Source organism: Pneumocystis murina, assembly GCF_000349005.2.
Source record: "Pneumocystis murina B123 chromosome Unknown supercont1.2, whole genome shotgun sequence".
Lineage (NCBI taxonomy): Eukaryota > Fungi > Ascomycota > Pneumocystomycetes > Pneumocystales > Pneumocystaceae > Pneumocystis > Pneumocystis murina.
The window spans coordinates 90,456-115,932 of record NW_017802360.1 but is presented as its reverse complement, the minus strand read 5'-3'; the positions used below and the strand labels follow the sequence as shown (position 1 = coordinate 115,932).

Sequence of the window (25,477 nt, the reverse complement as noted above, 5' to 3'; positions counted from 1 at the left end):
TTTAATTACAATATCAAATTAAATATAATCATATCAAAAATTATTTACTAACTATTCTTTGTTAAATCAAGGAATGCTGACTGAATACAGTTTTTCAACTAAATATTTTAATATATTATTTCATATAATTTTATATATTACCTCTTTATAACTTACTATTAAACAATTCTGCTCATCCCTTGATACAAGCATAATCTTTTCGTCAACACCGGCATCAAGCTATCAAATATTAAAGAAATACAACAATATCAAGTATAAACCTTATTTAAACAACTAATAACATGTGCCATATCGACTACAGGATTACCATTTTCATCAACCTGATGAAAAATATAATCTCTCAATAATTTAATAAGATATCTATCACCTGTTTCTGACCATAATTTATCATGATCGAATTCCGGTCTTTCATTAATAAAACCGAATTTACATAATAAACGAACTAATCTCCCATTTTCTAACTCACGACACAACTCAGACTCAAGGGTATCATTATAACTATTAAAATAATAAATATAAATAAATATAACATGCAATAATATTACCATAGTGAACTATTAAATGCATCAATGATATGAGTGGAAATAAGGGCAACTAATCTTTCAGCTGACTTAGATTCAGTATTTTTAAGAAGATAATAAATAATATCTTGAAAATCTTTAGAATAATGTTGAATAATATAATCAAATGACTCCTTCATATTTTGAACAGAAGTTAAAGAATTGCATGCCAAAGTAAGCATTAATTGTCCTAGTAATATAAAATCATGGTTCTGTAATTGCTCGTTATTCTTTCGAAAACCAGAAACAATGACATCCATTATTCCACAGCAATTTATCCTTAACCTTGTTCACAATTAAACAAAATAAGCAAAATAATATACGTATATATATAATACCGCATCTTTCCAGTTAACAAAATTTTAGTAAGATCAAGAACTCGAACAGCAAGACCTTCAGCATGAATAGATTTTATTGCGGAAATAATTTGAATAAGATAATTCCATAAAACATATTCAGAAATTACACCTCGATGATGACACTCAGAACCCTTCTGAAAATATTGTCCGAAATGTTTTTCATACAATGTAATAGAAAGTGGATGATAATCATACACAAAAACAATAGCTTAATATTAAAAATAATTTTCAATAAAATAAATCACTTACAACTATCACCAAATGCTTTTGTGGTGAATGCTTCATGAACAGATACTACATTTGCATTTCTAATTTTTTTCCATATTTTTATCAAACTAATAGAAAATTCATTTAATAAACGAAATCCTATAAAAATAAGAAGAATCACACAAACAAAGCCATAAACCTTCCAATCGTCGAAAAACGTATGAATATCCATCATTACTTGAAAAAACTTTATACACCCAAGAAGAATAACCAAAAATTCTTGTACTCTTATTATGAAGTGTATCAAGAGGAACAAGTGAATGATATCCAAGTATCTGGTCCGGCAAATTAGAATCTATTTCACTCATTAAATTTAAAAAAAAATTAAAAAATCAATGCCTCCTAAAGTCTGATAAATAGCCTCTGATTTTTTTTGAAGATCTTCACGAAGAGTATCAGACATAAAAAAATCATGAATTGTTCTTTGATATGGTTCTAAATTTGTCCTATACGGCGCTGGAGATGCATATAAATGATATTGTAACTAAAAAATATTAAAAAGAAAATATAAAAAAATAAATACCGGTTGATATAAAGGTGTTCGATTATAGTAAATCTCATAATCATAAAAATTACTTGAAGATAAAGAATTTGTATCATAAAAGGGATAAGAAAGAAAATTATCAGGTGTCTATAACACATAAGCTTAAAGTAAAAATAAAGAATATTAGAACAAAATTAATATCGAGTTTTGAAAATTCTTGATCAATAGAAAAAGATTGTTTAAAATTTGTATCCACTACATCGTGGGAAGCTAATTCAGACAAAGAATTCTGATTCCTTTCGCTCGTTAGAGATATAATAATATAGACTTTATATATTTTAACTTGATTAAAGCAGATGATTGAGAATTAAGAGTTTGATTAGATAAAGCTAGATATATTAAAATCACCAGCAAAACTTAAACAAAAATAACATACATAATTGAGAACGAGGAACGAAATCAGGAGCCTGTGCTATTAACCGAGAATATGTCTTCGGAAATGCAGTGTTAGAAGTAGATAATGTTAAATCAGAAATATTTTTTTTAAGCCTAAAAGTAATGTTAATTAATAACTAAAAAAAAAAAAAAAACATTTCAGAGGAGGAAGAAATATTATTCTTTTCATAAGTTCGATACTAATTATATCAATATTTTTTCCTTAATTTAAAAAATCCATATAAATTTTACAGTTTCATGATTAAAAATGCATCCTTTATCAGCAAATTTACAATATCCATGAATTAAGATATTTCTACATAACGTTTGACTTACAGAACGACTTATATCTTTTCAAAATCAGTAATTATAAATTTATAATCAAATAATTAATGAAACCTTTTGACTTTAACCTTAAAGACTCCCCCTGATCCCCACTCATTTAAAATAATCTAAACAGGAAAACTTATAGAAATTCAATAATTAAAATAGTATATCCTTAAACTTAATTTCATAATCTTTATAATTATATACTTTAAATCGAAAAATGATAAATTTCAAAAGAACGATAATATTTTTATATTCATTATATATAGCACAATTTCATAACTTTTATTAAAAAAAAAATAAATTAATAACAACATATCATTATTTAAATACAAATAGATTTCTTTCTAAATTTTTTCTTTTTTTCTAAAATATACAGATTTCTAAGAATTTAATTCTATATAAATTACAAAAATATTCAAAGTTAAATACCCAAACATAATTTAAAACTTTTAAATATCTATTTTAATCTCAAATATCTACATTTTATAAATTATATTTAAAAAATAATTATTAATATCATTAAATTTTATTAAAATTAATATAAATCAAAAATTAAGCATTTAAATATCAATATTTAATAAATTTAAAGCTTATTTTACAAACTGAAAAATTACTTTCATATAATGCGAGTTAAGATTGCATAAACAGATGTTATATATATCTTATAAGGCATATCTTATATGTATTCATTTTTTAAGATAAATCATTTAAAATATTCTAAATAATTATTAAATATAATTTTTTTTTTAAAATTAAAACCATTTCCACCAAAGACTAAAAAAAATATTGAATTTACGAAGACAAAATCATACGTTTTCATAAAAATTATTCAATCTATTATTAACTTTTCTAACTACAAAAACCAATCATCAAAATCTCAGAAATTAATAAAATGAAAATTTGTGATAAAAAACAAGCATTTAAGATACTAGGAGAAAAAGTACTACCTGAAACAATAAAATTAAAATCATGGTGCCCGTCAATGGACTTACTGGCATTTGTAACAACATCTAATGAAATTTGGGTATATAGATTAAGTGGAAGCCGTGTTTGGAAAACTTTAAACAAAAATCATGAGGCAACTAGTATTACTTGGAGACCTGATGGTCATCTAAAAGATATTGAATTTGACAATAAATAACTATTAATTAGGAAAAGTTTTGGTAGTAGGTTTAAGTAATGGAGCCATGAGGCTTTACAATGTTAATGATGGCTTACTTTTACATACAATTGAACCACAAGCTCCTGAATTTGACAGAGTTAGTTTAGTTAGTTGGGTTACAGAAAAACGAAAGCTATCATTTTCTGAAGAACAATTTGTATATATTCTTTATAACGTATTACACTAACAAATACTAGTCTTTACAAGAATTCGATCCTATAAGGTTCTTACCACGTTTGGCATCTATACCAAGTGCGAAATCTAGGTGCGTTCCTATATATATTCATTTTATTTTATCTAATTCCCTAATTATAGAAATTTTTCAAATTCATCTTTAACCAATTTTGTTTCAGCTAATAATGAGGATAAACAAATTAATGAAATGGATCTTCTTATTTCAGGAGACGTGCGAGGAAATCTTCATATAAGGTTAAATATAATATTAATTTTTATAATATAAATTTATAACATCTAGTATTTGTGGATTGTTTCATCTTGCTCTTTTACCTCTAGTTTCTACAGATAAAATTACCAATGTATTTTTCCTTATAAGTTATAAGTTAAAAACATTAATTACTTTAGACTCAAAGACAACTGTTATGTCATTTTTCTTCATCTGATTTGCGTATCCAATCGACTATATCAAAAAATGAACAAACTCAAGAAATTTTTATTCATTTATTGGACATGAAAGCGTTTAGAGCCCTTGGAGCTTCTGTTACTGAGATTGCAAAATGCTCAACAAATTTTCATTTTCTTCTTACATATATTAAAGAGGGAATTGTAACTATAACAGAAGAATGGCAAAACATGAACGATATTGAACAGGAATATTTAAAAGCATTTCATGATTGCCTTCATGAGCATAATGGTAATTAAAATACTTTGCCTAAACTATTATTTAATTATTTGAAGTTGCTAATGTAGCAACTCCTCGATTAGAATTGTTTTCTTTAGTAATGACAGGAATTCCAAGTGCTCCATTAAGGGATTGGATGACCAAAAGGTTAACTGAAAGAGTATAGAATTTGACATTTCTTAAAATTATAATTAAATTTAAACATTAATAGGGCCTTAAAAAATGGGAAAAAACTTCTTTAACAAGCTATGAAAATCTTCGCAAATTAACACATCAATATATACTTCCTGCATGTGATAGAGTTGCTTTATTACTAAGCAAACTAAATGGTCTTGCAAAATGGCATTTATACACGTATTCATAATTAATAATTATAACTAATCTACTTTAGGCCTAAGACAGCAAAACCGATGTTCATAGACTCTACAAAAATACAGGAATGTTTATATATCTTACATATATTTATAGAAAATTTATACAATTTCATCGAAAAAATAAATGAAGAAGTACAACTTTTTAAATCATTTACAATATGGATGAAATTTATCTTTGAAGAAATCTCTCCAACCGAACTTGTTACGGATACAACACTTCATCCTGCAAATGCATTAGAAGTTGCAAAATTTATAGAAACTGTATTTCCAGCATCGTCTATTTCAGAATTCATTACTAGCGATGAAAAACTTATTTTGCCTAATAACATCGATTCATATAACTATAATTTTGAAAAAAGACCTAGATTTAGTTTTAAAGTTATTTTAGAAAATTTAATATCATATGGAACATTAATCTTTAATAAACCAGCAGCAGAGCTTAGTAACCAGTGGACTCAACTAATGCATCAATTATTAAGCAAGAATTTATCTAGTGCATTACTTGATATGAGATTAATAGATTACGTAATTTTCTAAATTACTTTATTACCATTAATAGTTAAAGGATAATTATTATTCCGTATACATAGCAGGATATCCAAAAAAACAAGGAAATGACATATTTTCACCACATATTTGTAGGTTATATTTATTTATTTTATAATTCTAATAATATTCAAAGTTCAAATTATAAGATTTAACCTGAATGACGATGGCACTAAAATATCAATGAATAGCGAATATGTATCTATCGATCTTACAATTAACTCAAAAGAATTTTGGATAATACAAGACTTAGCTTTTGTAGACGATGAAAGTATTATTTTACTTTTATATAAAAATGACAATGGTACTATATATTTTAGTACAAAAAAAAACAAACTAAATAATATGCAGAAGAATATATTCTTACGAATTTTAACTATATCAAACTCGATTACAAAGTACATATATTAAATACATCTAAAGAATTATTTGATTTTACATTAAAAAAAGATTCTATCAAAATCAATTTTTCACGCTGTAGGAGATTTACTAGTGATTTTGTACCTCAAAGCATAACTATAAATGGTCTCCCTGGAAGGAGAATTGGATGCATTTTAGCAAACGATCTACAAAGATACCAAATTTTTGATATTGATGTTGATGATAATGATGAAGATAGCCAAGAAAGCATACTAGATGATAATTAACTTAGTTTAGAATTTTAAATAATATATAGAAGAATTTAATGCATAATTTTTTTTATATCCTATAACATTCCTCTAACATTTCGAAAAATATAGATCTTAAAATATATTCAGCAAAATTATGGATCTAGAAATGCCAGATATGCAAGATTTTGAGGGTAATAATGAAATAGATTCAGTACTTGACCTTGATTCAGACATAGAAAGTAAGAACTTTCAAGAGCTCTTATTTTTTTAACAGTATTTTAGATAAAAATGACAAAAGAGAAATAGGAAATCTTGCAACATGGACAGTGTATGAACTCATTCAAAAAGTTTTCTGATATTTATAAAATACTAGTTCATCCTCAAAACCCGGATTTGGTGTGGAGCAACTTCGAAATGACAATGTAGATACATTTTGGCAGTAAATTTAAAATTACTGCTTAATTTTATTTAATATCATTTCAATAGATCAGATGGCCCTCAGCCACATTATATAAACATTCATTTTATTAAAAAAGTTTCAATAAAGGTTAAATCTTAATGTTATATTATATTTAATAATATTCTGTAGCTTTTAAGTTTTTATACCCAATATCGTCAAGATGAATCATATACACCTTCAAAAATATCAGTAAGAGCAGGAACAGGATTCCATGACCTACAAGAAGTTATAGCACTTGATTTAAATGAACCTAGCGGCTGGGTACATATATCATTAGGAGATTGCGGAAAAGAGTTAGTTTATATAATAATACATGAAATCATTTTAATGGTTTAAGTGGACTTTTGAGAACACATTTATTGCAGCTATGTGTACAAGCGAACCATCAAAATGGAAAAGATACCCATATAAGATTAGTAAAGGTTTTTGCGCCTCGAATGTAAAAAAATCCTTCATCTAATTCGCTTTTTCTAATTTTTTTATTAAAGATATGCAGCAGACGAAACTGATATCCTTCCATATACAAGTATAATCTTTTCGAAGCATCTTAAAATACGATAATTTCTCTAATATTACTATACCTATATATATATATACAAAAATCCTTTCAAAACTTTTACTATGTTTAAAACTCTGGCAAGTAGAATAGTTTCTGAAGATTTTTTAAACATTATCCAATAATAAATATTTTTGAAAAATGTTATTTCAGTTAATATAAATTTTAAAATATCGAATTTTCAAGTGTTGATTTTTTTGATTTAGTTCATATTTTAAAATCAAATATTTTTAATAATTAACTATTAATCAAATAAATTATTTATTGAACAATTTTAAACAAGTTCAATTAAATCTAAAACTAATCTTTATAATACATAAATGCTTATAAAAAAGCTTATTACTATGAAAACCATAACCAAATTCTTTTACAATTCATAAGAACAAAAATACTAATAACATAATTATATACAAAGTATTTAAAAAATAAAAACTAAAATATTTTTATTTAAATCTTAAATATTTTTTTAACCTTAACAAATATAAATATATTCGAACAATTATACAAGTAGATATTGCAAATCAAAATGCTACTCTTACTCGCATATCTTCGATTTTCTTTGCTATTTCAGAAACTTCACGATCTAAAAAATATTAGCCAAATCAGTATTCTACAAAACATCTTAATACTACCTAACTCATTAGCTATCATTTGTTTTTTATCATATGGAAGCATTAAAAACCTCTATAAAACTATTATAAAAGAAAAAAAAAAAAAAAAACTACCTCACATAAATCACCATCAATAACAGATTTTACAGGAACATAATATCCTCTATATATTAAATGATCTCGACCTATTAATGAAGGATCCTCTGTTCTCATAAGTGCCTCTAGTTGTTGAAAAAAGTCCACATCCTCTCTTCCTACAAAAGGCAAAAAAATACCTATACTTCCCATCATCCCCGTATAAACAATAATATCACGTCCACCCGCAATTAATTGAACTTTATGCATAGACGTAAACATATCCCCTATATAAAAATGGGCCAACATTTTCAACCTTTTTGCAGCACCAAAAAGATATGATTTTTCATGAATAAGTTGAGCTCCAGAGGGATCTTCATCAGCACTTTCAGAAACTTCAGGAGGACATCTATTAATCCAAAAATTTCCAAACTTATCACCAGCAGCTACAGTATCATAATCCAACATTGTAAAACTTGTGGTCCACCGAGGGATTATATCATCAGCAAAAACTATTAATCGATTCTCAAGATATTTATAAACAGCAAAATGAATAGACTCTTGGATATCAGCAATTATAATTCTACTTCCTTGAGTATGAAGCTGAACAATACAATTCGGAACAGCCTATATTCAATTAAAACAATATATAAAATAAGAATATAATGCACCCGAACTTCACATTTACGGAGACACTTTTTCATCCCCATTTCATAAATTCGTAGCATTTTACCTAATCCAGCCAAAAGCCTACCTTGAAATCCAAGTAAAGCCAAAGGAATATTATCCACTTCAGTCTATAGATAATTTAATAATCATAAAAAATCAAAACATTAAATTACTTTATGAACTAGTTCAATAGATTTACCCTCATCAACGAACCGATAAATATTAATATAAGCAGAAGAAAATGATTTAGGCGACAAAATAACATTTTTTCCAGTACCTATAACAAGAAAAATCTCATCATTTTGATTTTTAAAAGCTACAGTAGCAATACTAAAAAATATTCAGATAAAAAGATATAAAATATTTAACATACCTAAATGCAGCCTCATTATCGTCAAATTCAATTTTAGAAAGAACCTTTCTAGCAAGAGGATCTAGAACTGTAATACATGATGCCCAATTTCCGGTCGAAGCTCTAGGTAATCCAAAATCTTCAGGAAGGAGCACAAAAGAATCTCCATTCTGTAAACCCTCTATTCGTTTCTGCCGCTCATTCAAAGGAAGAACATTATGATCCGATTCAATAATGTAAAATATATGTTCATTTGGATGTTTAATAAATCGACGAGGCGTATATGTTAATGGTATACAATCTTGTTTAAGAACATTATCCAACCCTTCAATCGTAAAAATCCTATTTATATGTTAAAATATATCATAAAAATACAAAATTATATAAATTCAAAAAATATCAGCAGGAACAATTGAAAAAAATTAATCATAAAAAAATAATTACAATTCAATTCATCATAATAAAAGTCCTGGATCATTAATAAAATATCTCTCTTACCTTAAATCTTGTCCTTGAATCCCTACAATACCTTCGGGACATTGTTCGCTTGAAAAACCCCAACAATACTCAAGACTCTCATAAATTAACGGAACAAGATGAAGGGAAGCATTAATAATATATGCCAACCAAGGCCTTGAAGATAAAGCAATAACACTAAGCTGATTTTGAATCATAACACAAAACAATTTCACTGGACGAGAGCCAAGAAAACGAGTTCTAGTATCTTTAAGCTGACCTGTAGAAGTCTCAAGAACACTTCTTAAATATACTCCATTATTTAAACCAATATGAAGATAAAAAGTTTCAATATTTCTTTCTTTCGTACTCATAATACATAACGAATTTGGAGGCGCTGTTAATGCCTGTACACTCAGATTCTCAAGAGTATTATCCGGCTCTAGAGAAATAATTCTTACAGTACTATCATCACATCCAACAGCCTAAATCATTAATATACTTAAAACCTAAAATAAGAAACAATACCAAAAAAGGATGGCGTTGTCGTCCTTCTTGCACTTGACCAATGCTCAAACTCGTAATAGAACCTGTCATTTGCTTTTTATCTTGATACTCATTCAAATTTCCCTCGTCATCCAACTCAAAATAAACAATTTCTCCATTTGACAAAGCAATAACAACTTGTCTCTGATTTGTAGTTGCTTGTACAATACTTCGATGTGGAGGAGTTTTCCATTCATTAACACGCTTATCAGCCTGAATATGTCTTATTCCCTTAGGATGAACTTGAATTAGTGCATCATCACCAAGCTGCTGCACTGCTAACGTTGGACTAGAAGAGAGAAAACCTGTATCAGAAATTTCTTCAACAGTTTCACCTATTGATAAAACCAAAGTTCCATTAACAAATGAAAGCACAATATACGCATCATATTGATCAGTTGAAACAAGTTTTGTAGTCCAAACAGCTGTAGGTGATCCAGGAAGTCCACTTGCAACTATCTCATTAACTTCCAAACCATGCCTTAAAATTCTAAAAGTAGATCTTGCACCTCGACCACAAAGAGCATATATTTGCGGTGCATCTTCATCCGTAAGATTTAATATCTTCATACATTAACATTTTCCTATTTATGAAAATACTAATAACCTTAGAATCCATTAAAGGATTCATACTATTCATATCGTCTACAAGAAGCAAATTTTCCAAAGGTCGAGGACGAAAATATGAAGGTTCATATGTTTCATTTAAATCTAAAACAGGGAAATTAACACTAGAAAATTCAATCTCATTATTATCATCTCCGAGTTTCTCAAATTGATATAAATGACTGAAATTACTGAATAAATAGCAAAAATCACTATTAAAACATACTGGTTTCCATATTCACTTCCTACAAACAAAAACCCAGATTTTAAAATAGAGAGACCTGTAGAAACTGGTACAGTATCAAAATATTTTATCCTTAAAGATTTCACTTCATTATCGTTTAAATCAATAGTTACTTTAAATAAATCACCATCCTCGTTCTGAAGGAGAAAAAAAAAAGCACCCTAAAAGTATTTAAAAAAAATAGATAAATAAAAGCACATACTCTCATTTTATGAACAACGTACGATACAATAATCTGTTTTGCTTTAGGGTGAGCCAATGGACCCATACGTGTTGGAATAGGTATTCTATGGACTTTCTTTCCTTTGTGTTTATAAAATATAGAATTTTCTGTACAAACAAGAGTCCCCGACGGTCCATCGGTACCACCAGGAACCGCAATAAGAAGATTAGCTTTTCGATCAACAGGATCGGTCCACTTTCTAACAACATGATTTAACCCAAGATCAAGTTCGTAATACGTAAGAACCTAAAATGAGAAAAAAAAAAAAAACAATAAAACTTACTTTCTGTGTATCACGGTATGCTTTTCCAGAAGGATCTAGCTCAGCTTCTGTATAATCCACTTCTAAAGCAGCAAATACAGGATTCTCATACCCAACATCTAATCCAACAAGACAAAAAACCAAAGAACAACTTTTATGAGCTTCTAAAGGCGAACTAATAGTAAGATTCGTAGCAGAATCCCTGTTTAATACATATACTAGCTTATTTTTTTCAATAGATGCTATCATAGTGGCTCTTCCTTTAGGATCAACTGCAAGATACTGACCTGGAACAACTCTTCTTACACCAGATTTTCCATAAGTTTCCTGATGAACTTTCGAAAAAACATTAGTATCAGGTTTGTACTCTAAAATCGTAATACGACCAGAATCGGATCCAACTATTAAATGATCTATTTATAGACAAGATTCATAAACCCCCTTCCAATAACAAAAAAATACCTTTATTGGTTCCAGCTAAACGAAACCCTATCAATGAACGTATTATCCCATATACATCATGTGATAACAATGTTTTTATTTTTCCCAAATTAGGATCTGGCTTAAGAAGTTCCAGACGAGACCCACGAGCAACAACTATTTCCTGCTGCTTTTGACCAGAAAACTGCCCAACAACTGTTATACTAATGGCCGATGGAGGAAGTAATGACAAAGAATATAAGAACATATTCGGCGTAATTGCTGCCATTTTAAATAGAGAAAAAGAGTTATATACAAATAGAAAGAATTAAAAAGAGAATTATAAATTGCTTACCAAAAAATCTAAACACAAAATAATCTCTATTCCCCTTAAATCAAAAGATTCAAAAAATACATTTTCTAAAAATCGTTTAAAACATGAAAATGATTAATTTAGGGCAATAAACCTAAGTATAGAAAAAGATTCATTGATAATTTTTTGATATTGAAATCTAAGATCAACTTGATTATAGAAATTTATTTATAAGATATAAAATAAATTAATATTTATTAAAGAAAAATAAACCCATTTTTAATGAGTATAAAAAACAATATTAACATTAAAGCATTTAATAATAATTATATACATCTTTAGATTCAAAGAATAAAGGTTTACATAAAAACATGTTTAGATGCTTATTAATAGTATCAATATTCTACGTCCATTGATAATATACACTTTCAATCGTTTCCGAAAAAATCTCAAATGTATTTAATAAATCTAAGGAAAAAACCCTCTGAATGATTGTATGTTCAAACAATTATCATCCGATGAACAAAAAAGTTCAATAATTTAATGCAAATTCATATTGAAATTACAAAAAAGGAGAGAAAAATATCCTTTATTAAATTAGAAATCATTCTGTCAGAGGAAATAGACTAATAATAAATGTAAGAATTTTGTGACCTAAATTTCTCCTCCAATTGAATTCGACAGGCTCAGTGTCTTCTTGATCATAAGATGTAGGCTGAGAGAATCCATGTTCCGAATTGAGAGAAGACCGCTCATTTCGTGACGGATCTCGATCTCTGTCTTAATTTAAAGCATTAGAGCATAGAAGAAACGAATATATTTTATTCTACCTCGATTAATTATTCTTTGAAAAAAGAGCCTTATACTTATCAAACGTCCTGTATGCCAAACTAGAAATATTAGTCTTAAAAAAAAAAAAGAATAAACATACAAAAAAACTGAAGTGCAATAAAAACCAATGTACAAAATCGTATCCATGAACTGTTTACAGAAAAAAGACCAACAAAAAAAGCCAATCTTATAAATAACCATAAATGAACAAACGCCATACGCAAACGATCATTGTTTACATTATGATCCTGTGGGTGTGGATCTGGATTAATAGCAGTTCTTGAAAACTGTGAATCGTTTTGTAGATTTTGATTTAAATATTGTGAAGCATTTTCAGGTGACATTAACAAAATCTGACATGAATTATCATCTCCAATAGAAAAAACAGAGCCACTATTCAAAACAGATACGCTAGGATAATTTGAAATCTTAAAAAGACATGGCTTATTACTAAATCTAGTTCAAAAAATGACATATAAATTTTATATTAATACTCAACAACTGCTGCCTGATAATAAATAGGCAGTCGTATATGGCGTCTATCATTCGAACTAGAGTCATTTCCTTCATCAAATACATTCTGTTCCGTTTTGTCTGTTCCAGAAAAACCATGATTAAATAAGTCATTAGAAAAAACATTAAATGCCATAGATAGATCCTGAGACACTGATGATGATGAAAGTATTTTAGAAACCGTAATCAAATGGAAAGTTACATCATTTGAATCCTAGGAAAATTTAAATCCATATCTATTACACAAAAAAATATACATCTTTAATAAACCGGCTAATATTCTGATCATTTCCCACTACACAACCATCAAATATAAGCTGATAATCCAATGTATTAATATATCCTTTAAATAGACTACTAATCTGATTTTTCAATACCCCCACTGTTAAATTTCTGTTTATTTCAATAGTAAATTCGCTCAAGTAAGGAACAACTGAAGACTTAATTCGAACCTTTGTCTTACAAAATGACTCTCCTTTATCATCATCGATGCTATGCATGTTCTAAATCTTTATTAGAAATATCTATAAACAGCACTCATCATTTACTTGATTTCTCATCGTTTACAAAAAATGCTCGTTTACCGTTTAATAAAAAATATAACTACATTTTTCATTTAAAAAAAAAAAGCTAGTACTTATTTCTATCATTACTATAATAAAAATTTATATTATAATAAATATTTCATTCTTTATTAGAAAACAATTTATATAATACTTTAGTAATTCAAAAATTCAAGTATAAACTTATCATTGATAAATAGATATTTTTTTTTCTATAGAATAGATATTCTTTCAAACATTTTTATATAAAAATGTTAATCTTAAGTGAAATTAAAAAAACGAAAATTTAATAAATAGTTGTCAAGATTTATATATATATATATTTATTATAAAAAAGATCTAGCAAATATTTTTAAAAGAAAAGAATATATTGAAATCTAAAAAGTTTAATTCGGAATAATATTTGCATTATAAATGTCGAAAATTACATATATGTTATATTTTTATGCTAAACATCATTCTATAATAAACAGAAAAATAGAATGTTATAAATTTAAGCGTTATATTTTCACTTTTTTAAAAAGAAAGGTTCCTTTTCAAAACATAAAAAACAAACGAATACTTTCTGAAGATAATCTTTTTTATCGTCTTTCTGAATCACCTATTGAAAATATTCAAAAAAAAGCAAAAATGATTAAACAATATGCAAAATGTCCACTTTCTGGTAAACCTGTTTTTTTCGAATGTCCAAACTGTGGTTATCCTACGCATCATTCAGAAATTGAATGGAAAATAGATGATCAGCATGAAAAATTTTGTAAAAAATTAAGAGAAGCAAATGAAGATGAACATGATTTACACAGTGGAAGAGAATTACATGAATTTTTATTACCAATTTCTCAATTTAAAGATGCAACTATAAGTTTTTATAATTGGCATTCATTTTTTCATACACGCTCATTTGAAACAATTAATTCATCAAGATCAGTTAGACATCTTTCAAAATTGCTCACATATCCTCTTACTATTTTATCTGTTATTCATGAAGGTTCTCCATACAATTTAGAAAACGGATTAACAATAGAAGGGCTTAAATCTCTACTTGGTTTTTCAAAAATATTAATAAATTATTTACTTACATTTTATAGCAATTAGATCTGTTTTACATGCACATCCAGGAAATATGCATATTGATTCTGGTGCCTTTTTAAATATGGATAGAGCGTTAAGAATATTTATCTTAGGAGCAAGAGCAGAAAGTACTTTGCCAAGATTTCTATGGATGCAAGGAGGTGCTAATTTATTTCCAAATGTTTTATTTCATATTTATTTTATCGGCCCAGAAGCTTCCAATATATTAGATAAATCAAAACATGATTCCAATTCAGATTCAATAGTTGAAAACTTTAGTCCAAATTTAATTTTTAGCACATACTCAAAATATTATCATGAATTACATGAGAAAGGTGAATTCGGGTCCTTTGATCCTTGTTTTGACATTTTTTATCTCCCAAATCCCGCAATAGGAAACACATATCCTTCAAGTTGGAACAAAACAATAAAATATTTATTAGAAACTCAATGTGCAATCTTTATAACTGGTTGTTCACTAGAAGATATTCAAAGGGACATTAACTTTCTTAAAAAAAAATATGAAAATGATTATGATGTGCTCTTAAAACCTATAGAAAATAGATTTAAAAGCATTAAATGGGACGTTTCAATTTTGGATCCAAGGGATATGATTCAAGCTAATGCGTATATTTCAGGATTTCGTGGAAAGAAATATGAACTACAACTTATTGATTGAACGAAACATCTACTATATTATATATCTTTATCAATCTCAAAATAAAAGATAGATCAATTATAAAATATTAATATTTAATTTAGAAGTGATATATCAAAGTATTTTATATATTTTTAAAATAATCAAGGCGGTCTTACATAACTTAATCTTTAAAAATTACCAGATTCAATATATTTGTATAATATAATAAAAGACATTTTGTTAAGCATAATTATTCTAATATACTATATTTCTTATCATAAACTATATTTATAATAATTCTCTAGTACTTAAAACTAATTTAACTTAATATTCTATACTTTTATGAAATTTATTAATACTAAAAAAAGTAATTTTAAATCTAATTTAAAAGAGCCTAAAAGTACAATTTTTCCACAAGATAATTTTCAAATATAACAAATTCTATAAAATCTTTACTATTTAAAAAATATTACCTTAAACAATCAATTAATATGGCATTAAATTATAATTTAAAAATATTTAGATTACAACATTTTATTAATATCAAATATATATTTTTAAAATAAATAACAACCCTTTAAATATAATACAAGTAAAACTAAACAATCTATATTCAAAATTACAATTATAAAGAGTTTAATTATAAATAATCAACATTCATTTTCACGAAAATGCTAATTTCTAAATACAGCATTTTAACATTTAATATATATGTTTAATATTAAACAGATAAAACAAAACTAACATGGAATATTAATTATATATATATAATCACATTGAAATTCAAAATTCGTATTTTCTAATACAACTTTAATTGCAAGCTTCTTTTAAAAAATATAAAATTATAAAAAACAAATATTTTAAAGTTATATTTTATCTGTATTATTTTTTTTTAAAAATTTTGTAATTTTATAAAAGAATAAAGTTTCGAAAATGTTAAAAATATTAACTCTATTATAATTTCATCCCGCAAAAAAATTCATTAAAGAATTAAAATGCACTGTATGAAATAATCATGTATTTCAATCATGAAAAACATATAAGAGTAAGAAAATAATTAAACTTATTGAGTACATCGTTTAACAGAATCAAACTGAATGAAAACGATGTAATTAATAGTTTTGACATGTTAAAAAGATATTTAAAGATTAACTTTATTACTTAAATTAATATGTATTTTGTAACATCTAAAAGAATAAAACATATTTCAAAAGCTAACAAAACCAAAATTTTTACAAAATATACTCAAACTTTGCTATTAACTCTTCCTAAGCATTGACCCATAAGAATCCTGCTTCCTTCAGAAACTAAAAATTCAAAATCCTGAGGAGCCTCAAAAATCAAAATGATCGTACTGCCAAAATTAAATCCTCCCATCTGTTGACCTATTCGTAAAGGATAGCCTTTTAAAAAATCTGAAAATGCAAAATATGTTGCTTCTGTATAAGTTCCTTTAGGGGTACTCTTTTCTACAACATTCGTTCTGAAATCTTTATCAAAATCTATACGAATACTACCAACATTTGTAGCACCAACGGGTATCATGCTCATAAATCCATAACGATACTGTCCAAGAAGCACAACTCTCTCATTCAAAATAAAAAGATTAGTTATCCTTCTAGCAAAATATGGAGAAACACTATAAAGCTCCCCTATTTTTTTTGTAAAATAGAACATAATATTATTTATCTAATACCTGAAAAGTAACGTCGTTTTTCTACAACCCAATTTGTAGGAGAATGAAAACGATGATAATCGCCGGGAGAAAGATATATAACAGCAAAATACAACCTATTTCCTTCTTTCAATCTATCCATAATGTCGTATCCAAGTATAATATCATTTTCAATTTTATTAGTATCTAACTTCTGTTAAGTCTCTACTCTTCTATAAAAAATAAGCATACTAACCAATATTTACATGAAATCCATATTTTTTCTCATTTTCATTATAAAGCGCATGTGAATGCGAAATCCCATTCGTCTCTGAAAAATGCATCTCTTGTTCTGAAGCTTTAATAAAATTCTTATCAAAGACAATTCCATTATTAGATAAAGTTGAAGAATCCCCAATTAATGCATCTAAAGAATATGATAACCCTTTAACCTGTTCAATCCTCCGTCCTTCAACTAACCCAAAATGAAGCACTTTTCCATCTGCTGGAGAAACAATCAATGCATCATTATCTATCTCACGTACCCCCGGCTTCAATTCTCTATAAAAAAACTCCGAAAAATTCTTAACTTTCCTAAGATCTTGTTCTGCCATCTCATAAAGATTACATCCAAATACCCATGCATATAGCTTAAATGCTGGAACTCTTAACCAAACAGGAAGTGTGATTTCACTACATTTCCCCCATATCCTTGAAAGCGCCTTAAGAGGAAGTGACTTTAAAATATAAAACTGTTCAATCAGACCCTTCACACATATATTATACCTTGCCCACCTGCCAAAAACCACACACATGAATATCATCAGAAAGCCTTGTACCACTATTTTCTAATACATCTTCTGTCTTATACTTCTTCTTTGAATTTCTATAGTGTGCAAAAGCTACATACACAATACCAACTGTTAAAGGTATCGAATACCATTGAATCTTTGTATAATTCCATCCTTCATCAAGACGACTCGCCCATAACTCATTAGATCCTTCTTTAGAGCAAACGAACCGTCTTGAACTATATAAGATCGATAATATTCTAGACTGCCCACTACTTATCTTTGACCAGCACCGTACAATAGGTCTCACCGTTACCAAACGTTTATAATACCTATTAGCCAAACACGATCCCATTATTTTACTCTTTTTTTTCTGACATACAAACATAAAATACAGTCCTAAAGTGCCATAAGTCCATTTTCCAGTCCTTTTATTAATATCTAATAATAAATATCTAGTTTTTATAGCTTAACATTTTCAAATTGATCAACGTAAGCTAGAAGGGTTAAAACCTGTAAAGAGCATAAAAATAATAGGGCTAGGGTTTATATTTTACAGTCACATTTTTAAATAACAAGCAAACGAGAAAGATTATCTTTAAAGCTAGAAAGCAGAATATTATAAAGAAAAAGACAAAGAATCATTAACAAATCAATTCTACATAGGGAAATAATATTTAATCATAGTTTTGTATATTTATTTATTTAGGTAAGTTAAAGAATGATTAAAGATGTATTAATAGTTAGAAGAATTAAATAATTTTAAAAATGGTACGTATATCGGTACTAAATGATTGTTTGAATGGAATTATGAATGCAGTATGTTATAGTGTTTTATGAATGGTTGAGAGAAAGTAAATGATGTTTAGGAAAAACGGGGAAAACGACAAGTTCTTGTTCGACCATCGAGTAAAGTTATTTTAAAATTTCTGAGTGTTATGCAAAAACATGGTATGAAATTCCTATTATATGAATGAGAAGAATAAGAGAAATATAATGAATGTTTTTTTGGAGAAAAACATAGGATCGAATAATTAGAATGGATTTATAAATATTAATTTTGATACTATTTTTATAAACAAATAGTATAGGAATTGATATTTTTTTGAATATTAATTTCATAGGAAAATAAATACTAACTAAAATTGTTTAGGTTATATTGGAGAATTTGAAGAAATTGATGACCATCGTAATGGAAAAATTGTTATTCAATTAAATGGGCGTCTTAATAAATGTGGCGTTATTTCACCCCGATTCAATGTTCGTCTTTCAGATATTGAGAATTGGATTACTCGGCTATTACCTTCTAGACAATTTGGATTTATAGTTTTAACAACAAGTGCTGGTATTATGGATCATGACGAAGCTCGAAGAAAACATGTAGCTGGAAAAATTATTGGCTATTTTTACTAAATAATCATCTCTGTTTAAAAATTTAAATATTAAAAATAAAAAAATTGTTTTATATTTATTTTAATATAAAAATCATTTTTTACTTGTATACGATGTAACTTTTATTAACTACAGCGAAAATTTTAGAAAAGATAGAATTCTTAATATTGTTAAGATATCTATACTTTTCAAAAATGACAACTCTTGCATATCAGTTGCAGGAGATTCATGAAAATCATTTAGAATCATTAGATAAAAAGAAAAAAATATCATCACTTCTTTTTGATCCAACAGAAGCAGCAGATCAAGATCTAGATTCAGTTTTTTCTATTGCAAACAACGGATTTCTAGAGTTATTGAATATTGAACCCAAATTTAAACGTTTTTCAAAGACTCTTTTCTCTGAAGAATCCAAATTCATAGATCGTTTTACACAAGTATGAATTCTATACATATTTTGTTGTCAATATTGATTTAAATAGACTAAACAAGAAAATGACTATCTTGACAGTTCTATTGATGCATTTTTATCTATTCTAGCCCCTTATTTTTTACTAAAACCTTCTATAAAAGTATTGGAATGGCTAATACGTAGATTCAAGTATATTTATTTATTTTTTTTTTTGAAACTAATTCATTTCTAATTTAGAATACACAAAAGGAACCAAAATTCTCTTTTACTTTCAATTTTTCCATATCACATGCATCCTTTTTTTGTAAAAATTTTATCAATTATAGACATACCTTTACCAACATGGTCATTTCTTCTTCCTTTCAAAAATAACAGAATATGTCCAACGCACTATATAATTTCTAAGTCTCTATCAGATAATGAAGCGCTTTTTTCCTTATTTATGGATTATGTTCAGTCTAAAGTTAAGGAAAAAAAAGATTATCAAATTCTTTTAAAGTTTTGGGCTACTTGTGTTGCAGAAACTATCTATATTATGAGGAAAAATTCAGAAAGTGAAGAAAAGATTATCTCCAAAATTCTTCCAAATATTTTAGAAGGATTATTATCACAATCATCTGAATATCAGGTATTAATACAAAATATCTAATAAAAAATATTTATGAAACATATAGATTGCATGCTACATAATATTAGTAGCTATTAGTTCCAACTGCTCATTATCAGAAAAGTCTTTAGTTACTGCATTAACTTTAGTAAGCAGAACATTAAACAAAACTACAATAAATGCAGGGCTTATTTGTTTGGCACAACTCGCACAAACGAGAGAAGGGTGTAAACCACTACCGATTCCTGTATTTGAATCATTATTAAAAATTGAAAATATTAACAAAGAGCTTATCATAATTGGTGAAAAATATCGCTCAGATAAATTAATTGTTGGCTATATTCATCTCTTAATAGAAAATAAAATGAAAAACAATGATTTTTCTTTATTCAAGGAGTTAGAACTATTTTTTTCAAGAATACATTTCTCGAAAGATGAATTCAAAGCAATTATACATTCTTTATTCCTTCAAATTATACATTCGGAAGATTTACCAGTTGAAGCTAGGAATCACATTTCTAATATTATCAAGAAGTTTAAAGAAGATATATTATTTAGACCTATTCTAGAAGATATAACAAAAATATTTAAAAACGATATAACTGGAATACAAAATATCCTGCAAATAACTATAGTAGGTTTTTTATGTATTTTTTTAAATTCTAAGAATTCTCTAGGAATCATCACCTCCGTCTGTTTCAAAAGACATTATAGTAGAACATACAAATATAATTGAAGAAAAAAGTGCAGAAACAGAAGAATTTCCACATTTAATTAATAATATTCAAAATATTATTTCAAAAAACTTAATTTTTATGGATTCTAATCAACAATTATTTTACAAAGCCTTTTATATAGCATGCAAACATCCAGAAGGAATTAATATACTTTTTTCGAACCCTATCTTCCAGGATACATCATCTAAACTTTACTTTTTATCTCAAATATGGATATCCCAAAACTTAGATGATATTAATATAAAAAACTCTATAATAACTGCTTTAGAACAGTGTCAAATAATTTTATTAAATGAAAAAGAAAATATCGATTACCAATTTTTTATACCATATCTTTTAATCTCTCTAAATAGTGAATCATTAGAGATAAGAGAAGCCACCTCGAAAGTAATACCTCTTTTAGTAGAAAAAATGGAAATGTTTTCAGAAAAGGATTCTATAATTTATGGTTTTAATAACATATATGGCAAAAAGTCTTCCAAACTTAGCTGGCTTTCAAAAAGAGATGAAAAAAGATTTCTTAAAGAAATATTAATACCTAATATTCAAGAATGCATCATCGATAAAAATTATATATCTAAGATACTTGCTGAAGTTTTTGAAACAAATGACAAAAAAGAAGATATAAGGTACTTAACTATTCAGGAAATTATAACTATCTAAAGTTTCTTTAGTTTTAGTCGTTCTATTTTAAAATTTATATGTTCTCATATTATTTCTTGTCCTCTTCAAGATGTTTGGTTTAGATTACTCCAAATAATTAACAATTCTACTGAAAAAAACATTCTTAAAACAAAAGTTCTTCTTCCAAAATTAAAATATTATCAAAATATGAAAATGGAAACAAGAAATAAGTCTTTAATTATTAAAGAACTTTGTAAAATTGTCGTAGAAGGTGAAAATGGTCTTGGTATAAAATTGTTGTTAGAAATTGCAAAATCTGATCATACGGAATTTGTTATTGGAGCTTGTGAACGGCTTTCAGAATTATGGAACTCTATCGAACATAGTATTATGTTTGATATTTGTAAAGTATTTATTGATCAAAGTCAAAATAGAAATAATGTAAGTATTTAAATTTATTTAAGTAAAAATTAATTGGTCTAGTCTACATCTTTAATAATTACGAAAACACTTAATGATATTGAAATTCCTGAAGAAGTTTTTATCTCTTTATTTTCTAGCTTAAATTTAAAAGATCTTCTTTCATCATTATTAACTAAATATCAAAAAGATAGAGATTCTCAAAATAAGGAAATAGAAAAAGAGTTACAATATATTACGATATTTTTGGAACTATTAGAAAAAAACAGCCCTGAAACAAAACAACAATTAATCACGCCTCTTTTTACTTCATTAAATTTCCTAATTACTTTAGAAACAAATACAAGAATATCAATGGCATATCCAGAACAAATTATTCTTACATGCCTTCAGAAAATAATAAGTAACACTGTATTTATTTTATTTCTAAAAAGTTTTTTTTACTTACAAATCATTCTAGTCCATCAATTTCGATTCTAAAACAATTCGTATGGACCTCTTAATAAACTGTGTATGCTCATCGCCTACTCCTCATGTTCATAACCGCGCTTTATTGCTTATTACAACAATTGCTAAAACAGTACCCGAATTAATTCTTCATAATATTATGCCTATTTTCACATTTATGGGAACAAATATTCTTCATCAAGATAATTATTTTTCTGAATATATTATTGAACAGGTATATATTTCAATAGTTTGTTGTTAATTTTCTTTTAACATCTTAGACTATTCAAAAAGTTATTCCACCTCTTATTTCTAACAACAGAGATAAAAAAGCCGATATAATAGTAAACTCTTCTACAATATTAACGAGTTTTGTAAATGCATTTAGTCATATACCGGATCATCGTAAATTGAAGTAAAATATTCCATATCTACATTAAACAATGATTTTAATACAACTATAGACTATTTAATATTCTTATTAAAACCTTAGGACCTAAAGATTTTTTATATGCATTCCTTGTTTTACTTTTAAACATGAAATATAATCTTGAAGAAAAGGGAAAAAATACAGAGGCTAGAGTAATTTCAAACTTTTGTTTATCTTTATCTACATCATTTGATATAGAAATACAACTACTGGTAAATATTCTTTATTCGCCTTTTTAATTTAAATCTATTATAGTCTTTTTGGAAACTTTTAGATTTTGCAAAATCGTTGACTATAAATACATTAGACATTCCAGATGATTCCATCTTAATAGATACTTCGGAATTTGATAACGATAAATTGAATAGTTTACGTTCTCAACTTATTAAAATTGTTGGTAATATTTTCGCTTCAAAGCAGTTTAAAACAACATTTCTGACTATACACAAAACTATCTCTGATGATAGTAACATATATTCTAATATTTATAAAATTATAAAAATACTGATTGAAATGAAAGAAATATCTACAGTTTATAAAAGTAGGACCATATCTTTATTTTAACTTAAACTAATACCAATTAAATTAGCTCTTGAAGATTCTTTACAATATGTATTAAAAGAAACACTTATACTTTTACCTATAAAATCATTCACTATTACCATCAAAAAAATGTTAATATCAAAAAATCTTAGGGTAATTATATCTATTATTATATTTTTGTACTGTTTACGTTTTAATAGCTTCGTTTGAATGCTTGTGTTATTCTAAAAGATAAAGTTGAGACAGAATCATTAGAAAATACCGATACAGAATTAGCAGCAATAGATCTTCTTCCTGATATTATTGAAAATACATTTAAAAAAGGCCCTGAATTAACATATTCAGCTCTTATCTGTATTAATGTTATAGCAAAAAGATACGGGAAAAATAATCCTGCAAAGTTTTTTCAAATACTTGAAAATATAATTGAAGTTGGACTTAAAAACGAAAACAAAGATCTTCAAATATTATCATGCGTTTCTATAACAATTTTAAGGTACAGACTTTAAAATATTATATAAATTAACTTTATTTTAGTGTGTACCTAGGACCTCGTTTGGTCCCAAAACTTCCAAGCTTTGTTCCTTATATTTTAGAGAAACTTAAAGAGTCACATGATAGTAAACTTATATATATTCCATTATATTATCTAATAGATGTTAGACATTTTTGAAATAACAGTATGTTCTCTTATGGAAGCACTTATTAATTCTATTCCTTCGTTTATGCTATCTTATACAAAACTGATGCTTGAAGCATGCTTATATAAAAATCCTACAGAAAACAGGGAATTAATTAAAGTAAAAAATTCATTAAATAATGCTATAGCAAATAATTTTCCTTTAAAAAAAATATTTTTATCAATTTCACAATCTTGGAAATATATCATTACATTAGACAAAACTGTATATTTCTCATTAATTATATATTTAACTAACGTTTCTTAGACTATTTTATTTAGTCTTGATTTATTAGAAATAACTATAAAAAATTCCAAAAAAGAAGAGATAGAAAGAATTTCGTTGAAATTATTTAATTTTTTTCTTGAAGTATTTAATATGAAACAGGACGATCAATTAGATACTAAAGTAAACCCCTTTTAATTATTTGGAATTAAGACTTATGTTAGATTATAATATTTATAAAAGAAAAGGCAATTGAAGTATTTATACAAGTGATTATGAAATTAAACGATACAACATTTAGACCGTTGTTTCTCAATTTTCGTCAATGGGCTTTTGAGGATTTTTACAAAGAAAATATAAGAATTGATCCAAAACCCCGTTTATTGATTTTTTATAAATTTCTCGGAGTATTTTTAGGGCGATTTAAAGTAATAAATGAGCAAAAATAGACATTAATTCTCACTTCTAATAGTCAATTGTGACGAATTATTTTTCTCATATTTTTGATGATACTATTAAATTACTTGAAAAAGAAAAAGATGAAACCTTTTCTTTAAATTCAGATCTGTGGGAAGCAATTATAAATTCAATTTATCAAAGCCTTTTGCATGATACAGAAGGTAATGCTTATATTATACTATATCTAATCCTAATGTATACAGAATTTTGGCAAAATTCTATACGATTTTCAAAAATTGCACCAGCACTTATATCTTATTTATCCTTTACTCCTAGATACAAAATAGAAAAATATTTAATACCCTCTATAGTACAATTAGCATCAGTCACAATTTCAGATGAACATTATAAAACGATTAATACTCTAATTCTTAATCACATGAGTTCAGATAACACAGCAGTACGTCTTGCTGTCTTAGAAACTCAAAAGGAACTTTATACTAAACTTAAAGAAGAATGGCTTACAACACTTCCACAAACTATACCATTCATTTCAGAAGCATTAGAAGACGAAAATGAGAAAATTGAATATTTTACACAAAAACTTATTATAACTATAGAATCATATCTCGGAGAATCTCTCCAACGATTTCTTACATAGTTTTTTTTAAATATAAGCTAATAATCATATACACTTAAATATCATTTTGACTATTAT

General features: G+C 26.6%; 9 protein-coding genes across 9 annotated transcripts; 5 read left to right on the top strand and 4 right to left on the bottom strand.

Annotated features, from left to right (window-relative positions):
• Positions 1-34: 34 nt before the first annotated feature.
• On the bottom strand, positions 35-2,529 carry PNEG_00609 (hypothetical protein). Its single transcript, XM_007874315.1, has 14 exons — positions 2,505-2,529; positions 2,262-2,455; positions 2,107-2,219; positions 2,014-2,059; positions 1,861-1,966; positions 1,710-1,817; positions 1,526-1,670; positions 1,326-1,481; positions 1,169-1,285; positions 899-1,127; positions 546-845; positions 261-498; positions 142-219; positions 35-98 (listed from the first exon to the last, which is right to left on the bottom strand). Coding segments are annotated over exons 2-14 (1,689 nt in total). The 5' UTR covers positions 2,264-2,455; positions 2,505-2,529; the 3' UTR covers positions 35-47.
• Positions 2,530-3,327: 798 nt separating this feature from the next.
• On the top strand, positions 3,328-6,059 carry PNEG_00608 (hypothetical protein; the record flags this gene model as incomplete). Its single annotated transcript, XM_007874314.1, has 12 exons — positions 3,328-3,541; positions 3,588-3,754; positions 3,795-3,862; positions 3,913-4,026; positions 4,073-4,133; positions 4,180-4,468; positions 4,513-4,616; positions 4,668-4,798; positions 4,848-5,355; positions 5,396-5,468; positions 5,513-5,680; positions 5,728-6,059. 12 exons carry the CDS (start codon positions 3,328-3,330, stop codon positions 6,021-6,023), a joined length of 2,193 nt encoding a protein of 730 aa, XP_007872505.1. The 3' UTR covers positions 6,024-6,059.
• Positions 6,060-6,141: 82 nt separating this feature from the next.
• PNEG_00607 (hypothetical protein) lies at positions 6,142-7,008 on the top strand (the record flags this gene model as incomplete). The annotated part of the gene is made up of 7 exons (XM_007874313.1): positions 6,142-6,226; positions 6,270-6,315; positions 6,361-6,426; positions 6,474-6,534; positions 6,577-6,740; positions 6,785-6,886; positions 6,936-7,008. 7 exons carry the CDS (start codon positions 6,142-6,144, stop codon positions 7,006-7,008), a joined length of 597 nt encoding a protein of 198 aa, XP_007872504.1.
• A 516-nt stretch (positions 7,009-7,524) lies between these two features.
• On the bottom strand, positions 7,525-11,756 carry PNEG_00606 (hypothetical protein; the record flags this gene model as incomplete). Its single annotated transcript, XM_007874312.1, has 13 exons — positions 7,525-7,586; positions 7,636-7,687; positions 7,729-8,316; positions 8,361-8,486; positions 8,532-8,688; positions 8,732-9,052; positions 9,209-9,651; positions 9,695-10,276; positions 10,320-10,500; positions 10,545-10,723; positions 10,765-11,031; positions 11,069-11,460; positions 11,510-11,756. 13 exons carry the CDS (start codon positions 11,754-11,756, stop codon positions 7,525-7,527), a joined length of 3,597 nt encoding a protein of 1,198 aa, XP_007872503.1.
• Positions 11,757-12,384: 628 nt separating this feature from the next.
• On the bottom strand, positions 12,385-13,684 carry PNEG_00605 (hypothetical protein; the record flags this gene model as incomplete). The annotated part of the gene is made up of 6 exons (XM_007874311.1): positions 12,385-12,560; positions 12,611-12,670; positions 12,712-13,061; positions 13,106-13,338; positions 13,382-13,627; positions 13,673-13,684. The coding sequence occupies 6 exons, from the start codon at positions 13,682-13,684 to the stop codon at positions 12,385-12,387; spliced, it is 1,077 nt and encodes a 358-aa protein (XP_007872502.1).
• A 417-nt stretch (positions 13,685-14,101) lies between these two features.
• PNEG_00604 (hypothetical protein) lies at positions 14,102-15,437 on the top strand (the record flags this gene model as incomplete). The annotated part of the gene is made up of 2 exons (XM_007874310.1): positions 14,102-14,732; positions 14,776-15,437. The coding sequence occupies 2 exons, from the start codon at positions 14,102-14,104 to the stop codon at positions 15,435-15,437; spliced, it is 1,293 nt and encodes a 430-aa protein (XP_007872501.1).
• Positions 15,438-16,643: 1,206 nt separating this feature from the next.
• Positions 16,644-18,304, bottom strand: PNEG_00603 (phosphatidylserine decarboxylase; the record flags this gene model as incomplete). The annotated part of the gene is made up of 4 exons (XM_007874309.1): positions 17,848-18,304; positions 17,309-17,804; positions 17,095-17,259; positions 16,644-17,050 (listed from the first exon to the last, which is right to left on the bottom strand). The coding sequence occupies exons 1-4, from the start codon at positions 18,229-18,231 to the stop codon at positions 16,644-16,646; spliced, it is 1,452 nt and encodes a 483-aa protein (XP_007872500.1). The 5' UTR covers positions 18,232-18,304.
• A 154-nt stretch (positions 18,305-18,458) lies between these two features.
• Positions 18,459-19,256, top strand: PNEG_00602 (40S ribosomal protein S15a-4; the record flags this gene model as incomplete). The annotated part of the gene is made up of 4 exons (XM_007874308.1): positions 18,459-18,552; positions 18,594-18,662; positions 18,713-18,794; positions 18,997-19,256. The coding sequence occupies exons 2-4, from the start codon at positions 18,612-18,614 to the stop codon at positions 19,254-19,256; spliced, it is 393 nt and encodes a 130-aa protein (XP_007872499.1). The 5' UTR covers positions 18,459-18,552; positions 18,594-18,611.
• Positions 19,257-19,429: 173 nt separating this feature from the next.
• PNEG_00601 (hypothetical protein) lies at positions 19,430-25,449 on the top strand (the record flags this gene model as incomplete). The annotated part of the gene is made up of 19 exons (XM_007874307.1): positions 19,430-19,672; positions 19,718-19,836; positions 19,885-20,275; positions 20,322-20,888; positions 20,932-21,620; positions 21,666-22,056; positions 22,099-22,446; positions 22,496-22,717; positions 22,764-22,897; positions 22,947-23,124; positions 23,168-23,453; positions 23,502-23,608; positions 23,656-23,951; positions 23,993-24,075; positions 24,119-24,360; positions 24,403-24,543; positions 24,585-24,788; positions 24,833-24,980; positions 25,023-25,449. 19 exons carry the CDS (start codon positions 19,430-19,432, stop codon positions 25,418-25,420), a joined length of 5,187 nt encoding a protein of 1,728 aa, XP_007872498.1. The 3' UTR covers positions 25,421-25,449.
• Positions 25,450-25,477: the final 28 nt, after the last annotated feature.

Bases quoted from the DNA above. Each gene is read 5' to 3' on its own strand.
- PNEG_00609 (XM_007874315.1), bottom strand. The intron at 1,818-1,860 runs GTTCTAATATTC...TATGTGTTATAG, and splicing joins CAAAACTCGATATTAATTTT to ACACCTGATAATTTTCTTTC. The intron at 99-141 runs GTAATATATAAA...TAAAATATTTAG, and splicing joins TAATAGTAAGTTATAAAGAG to TTGAAAAACTGTATTCAGTC.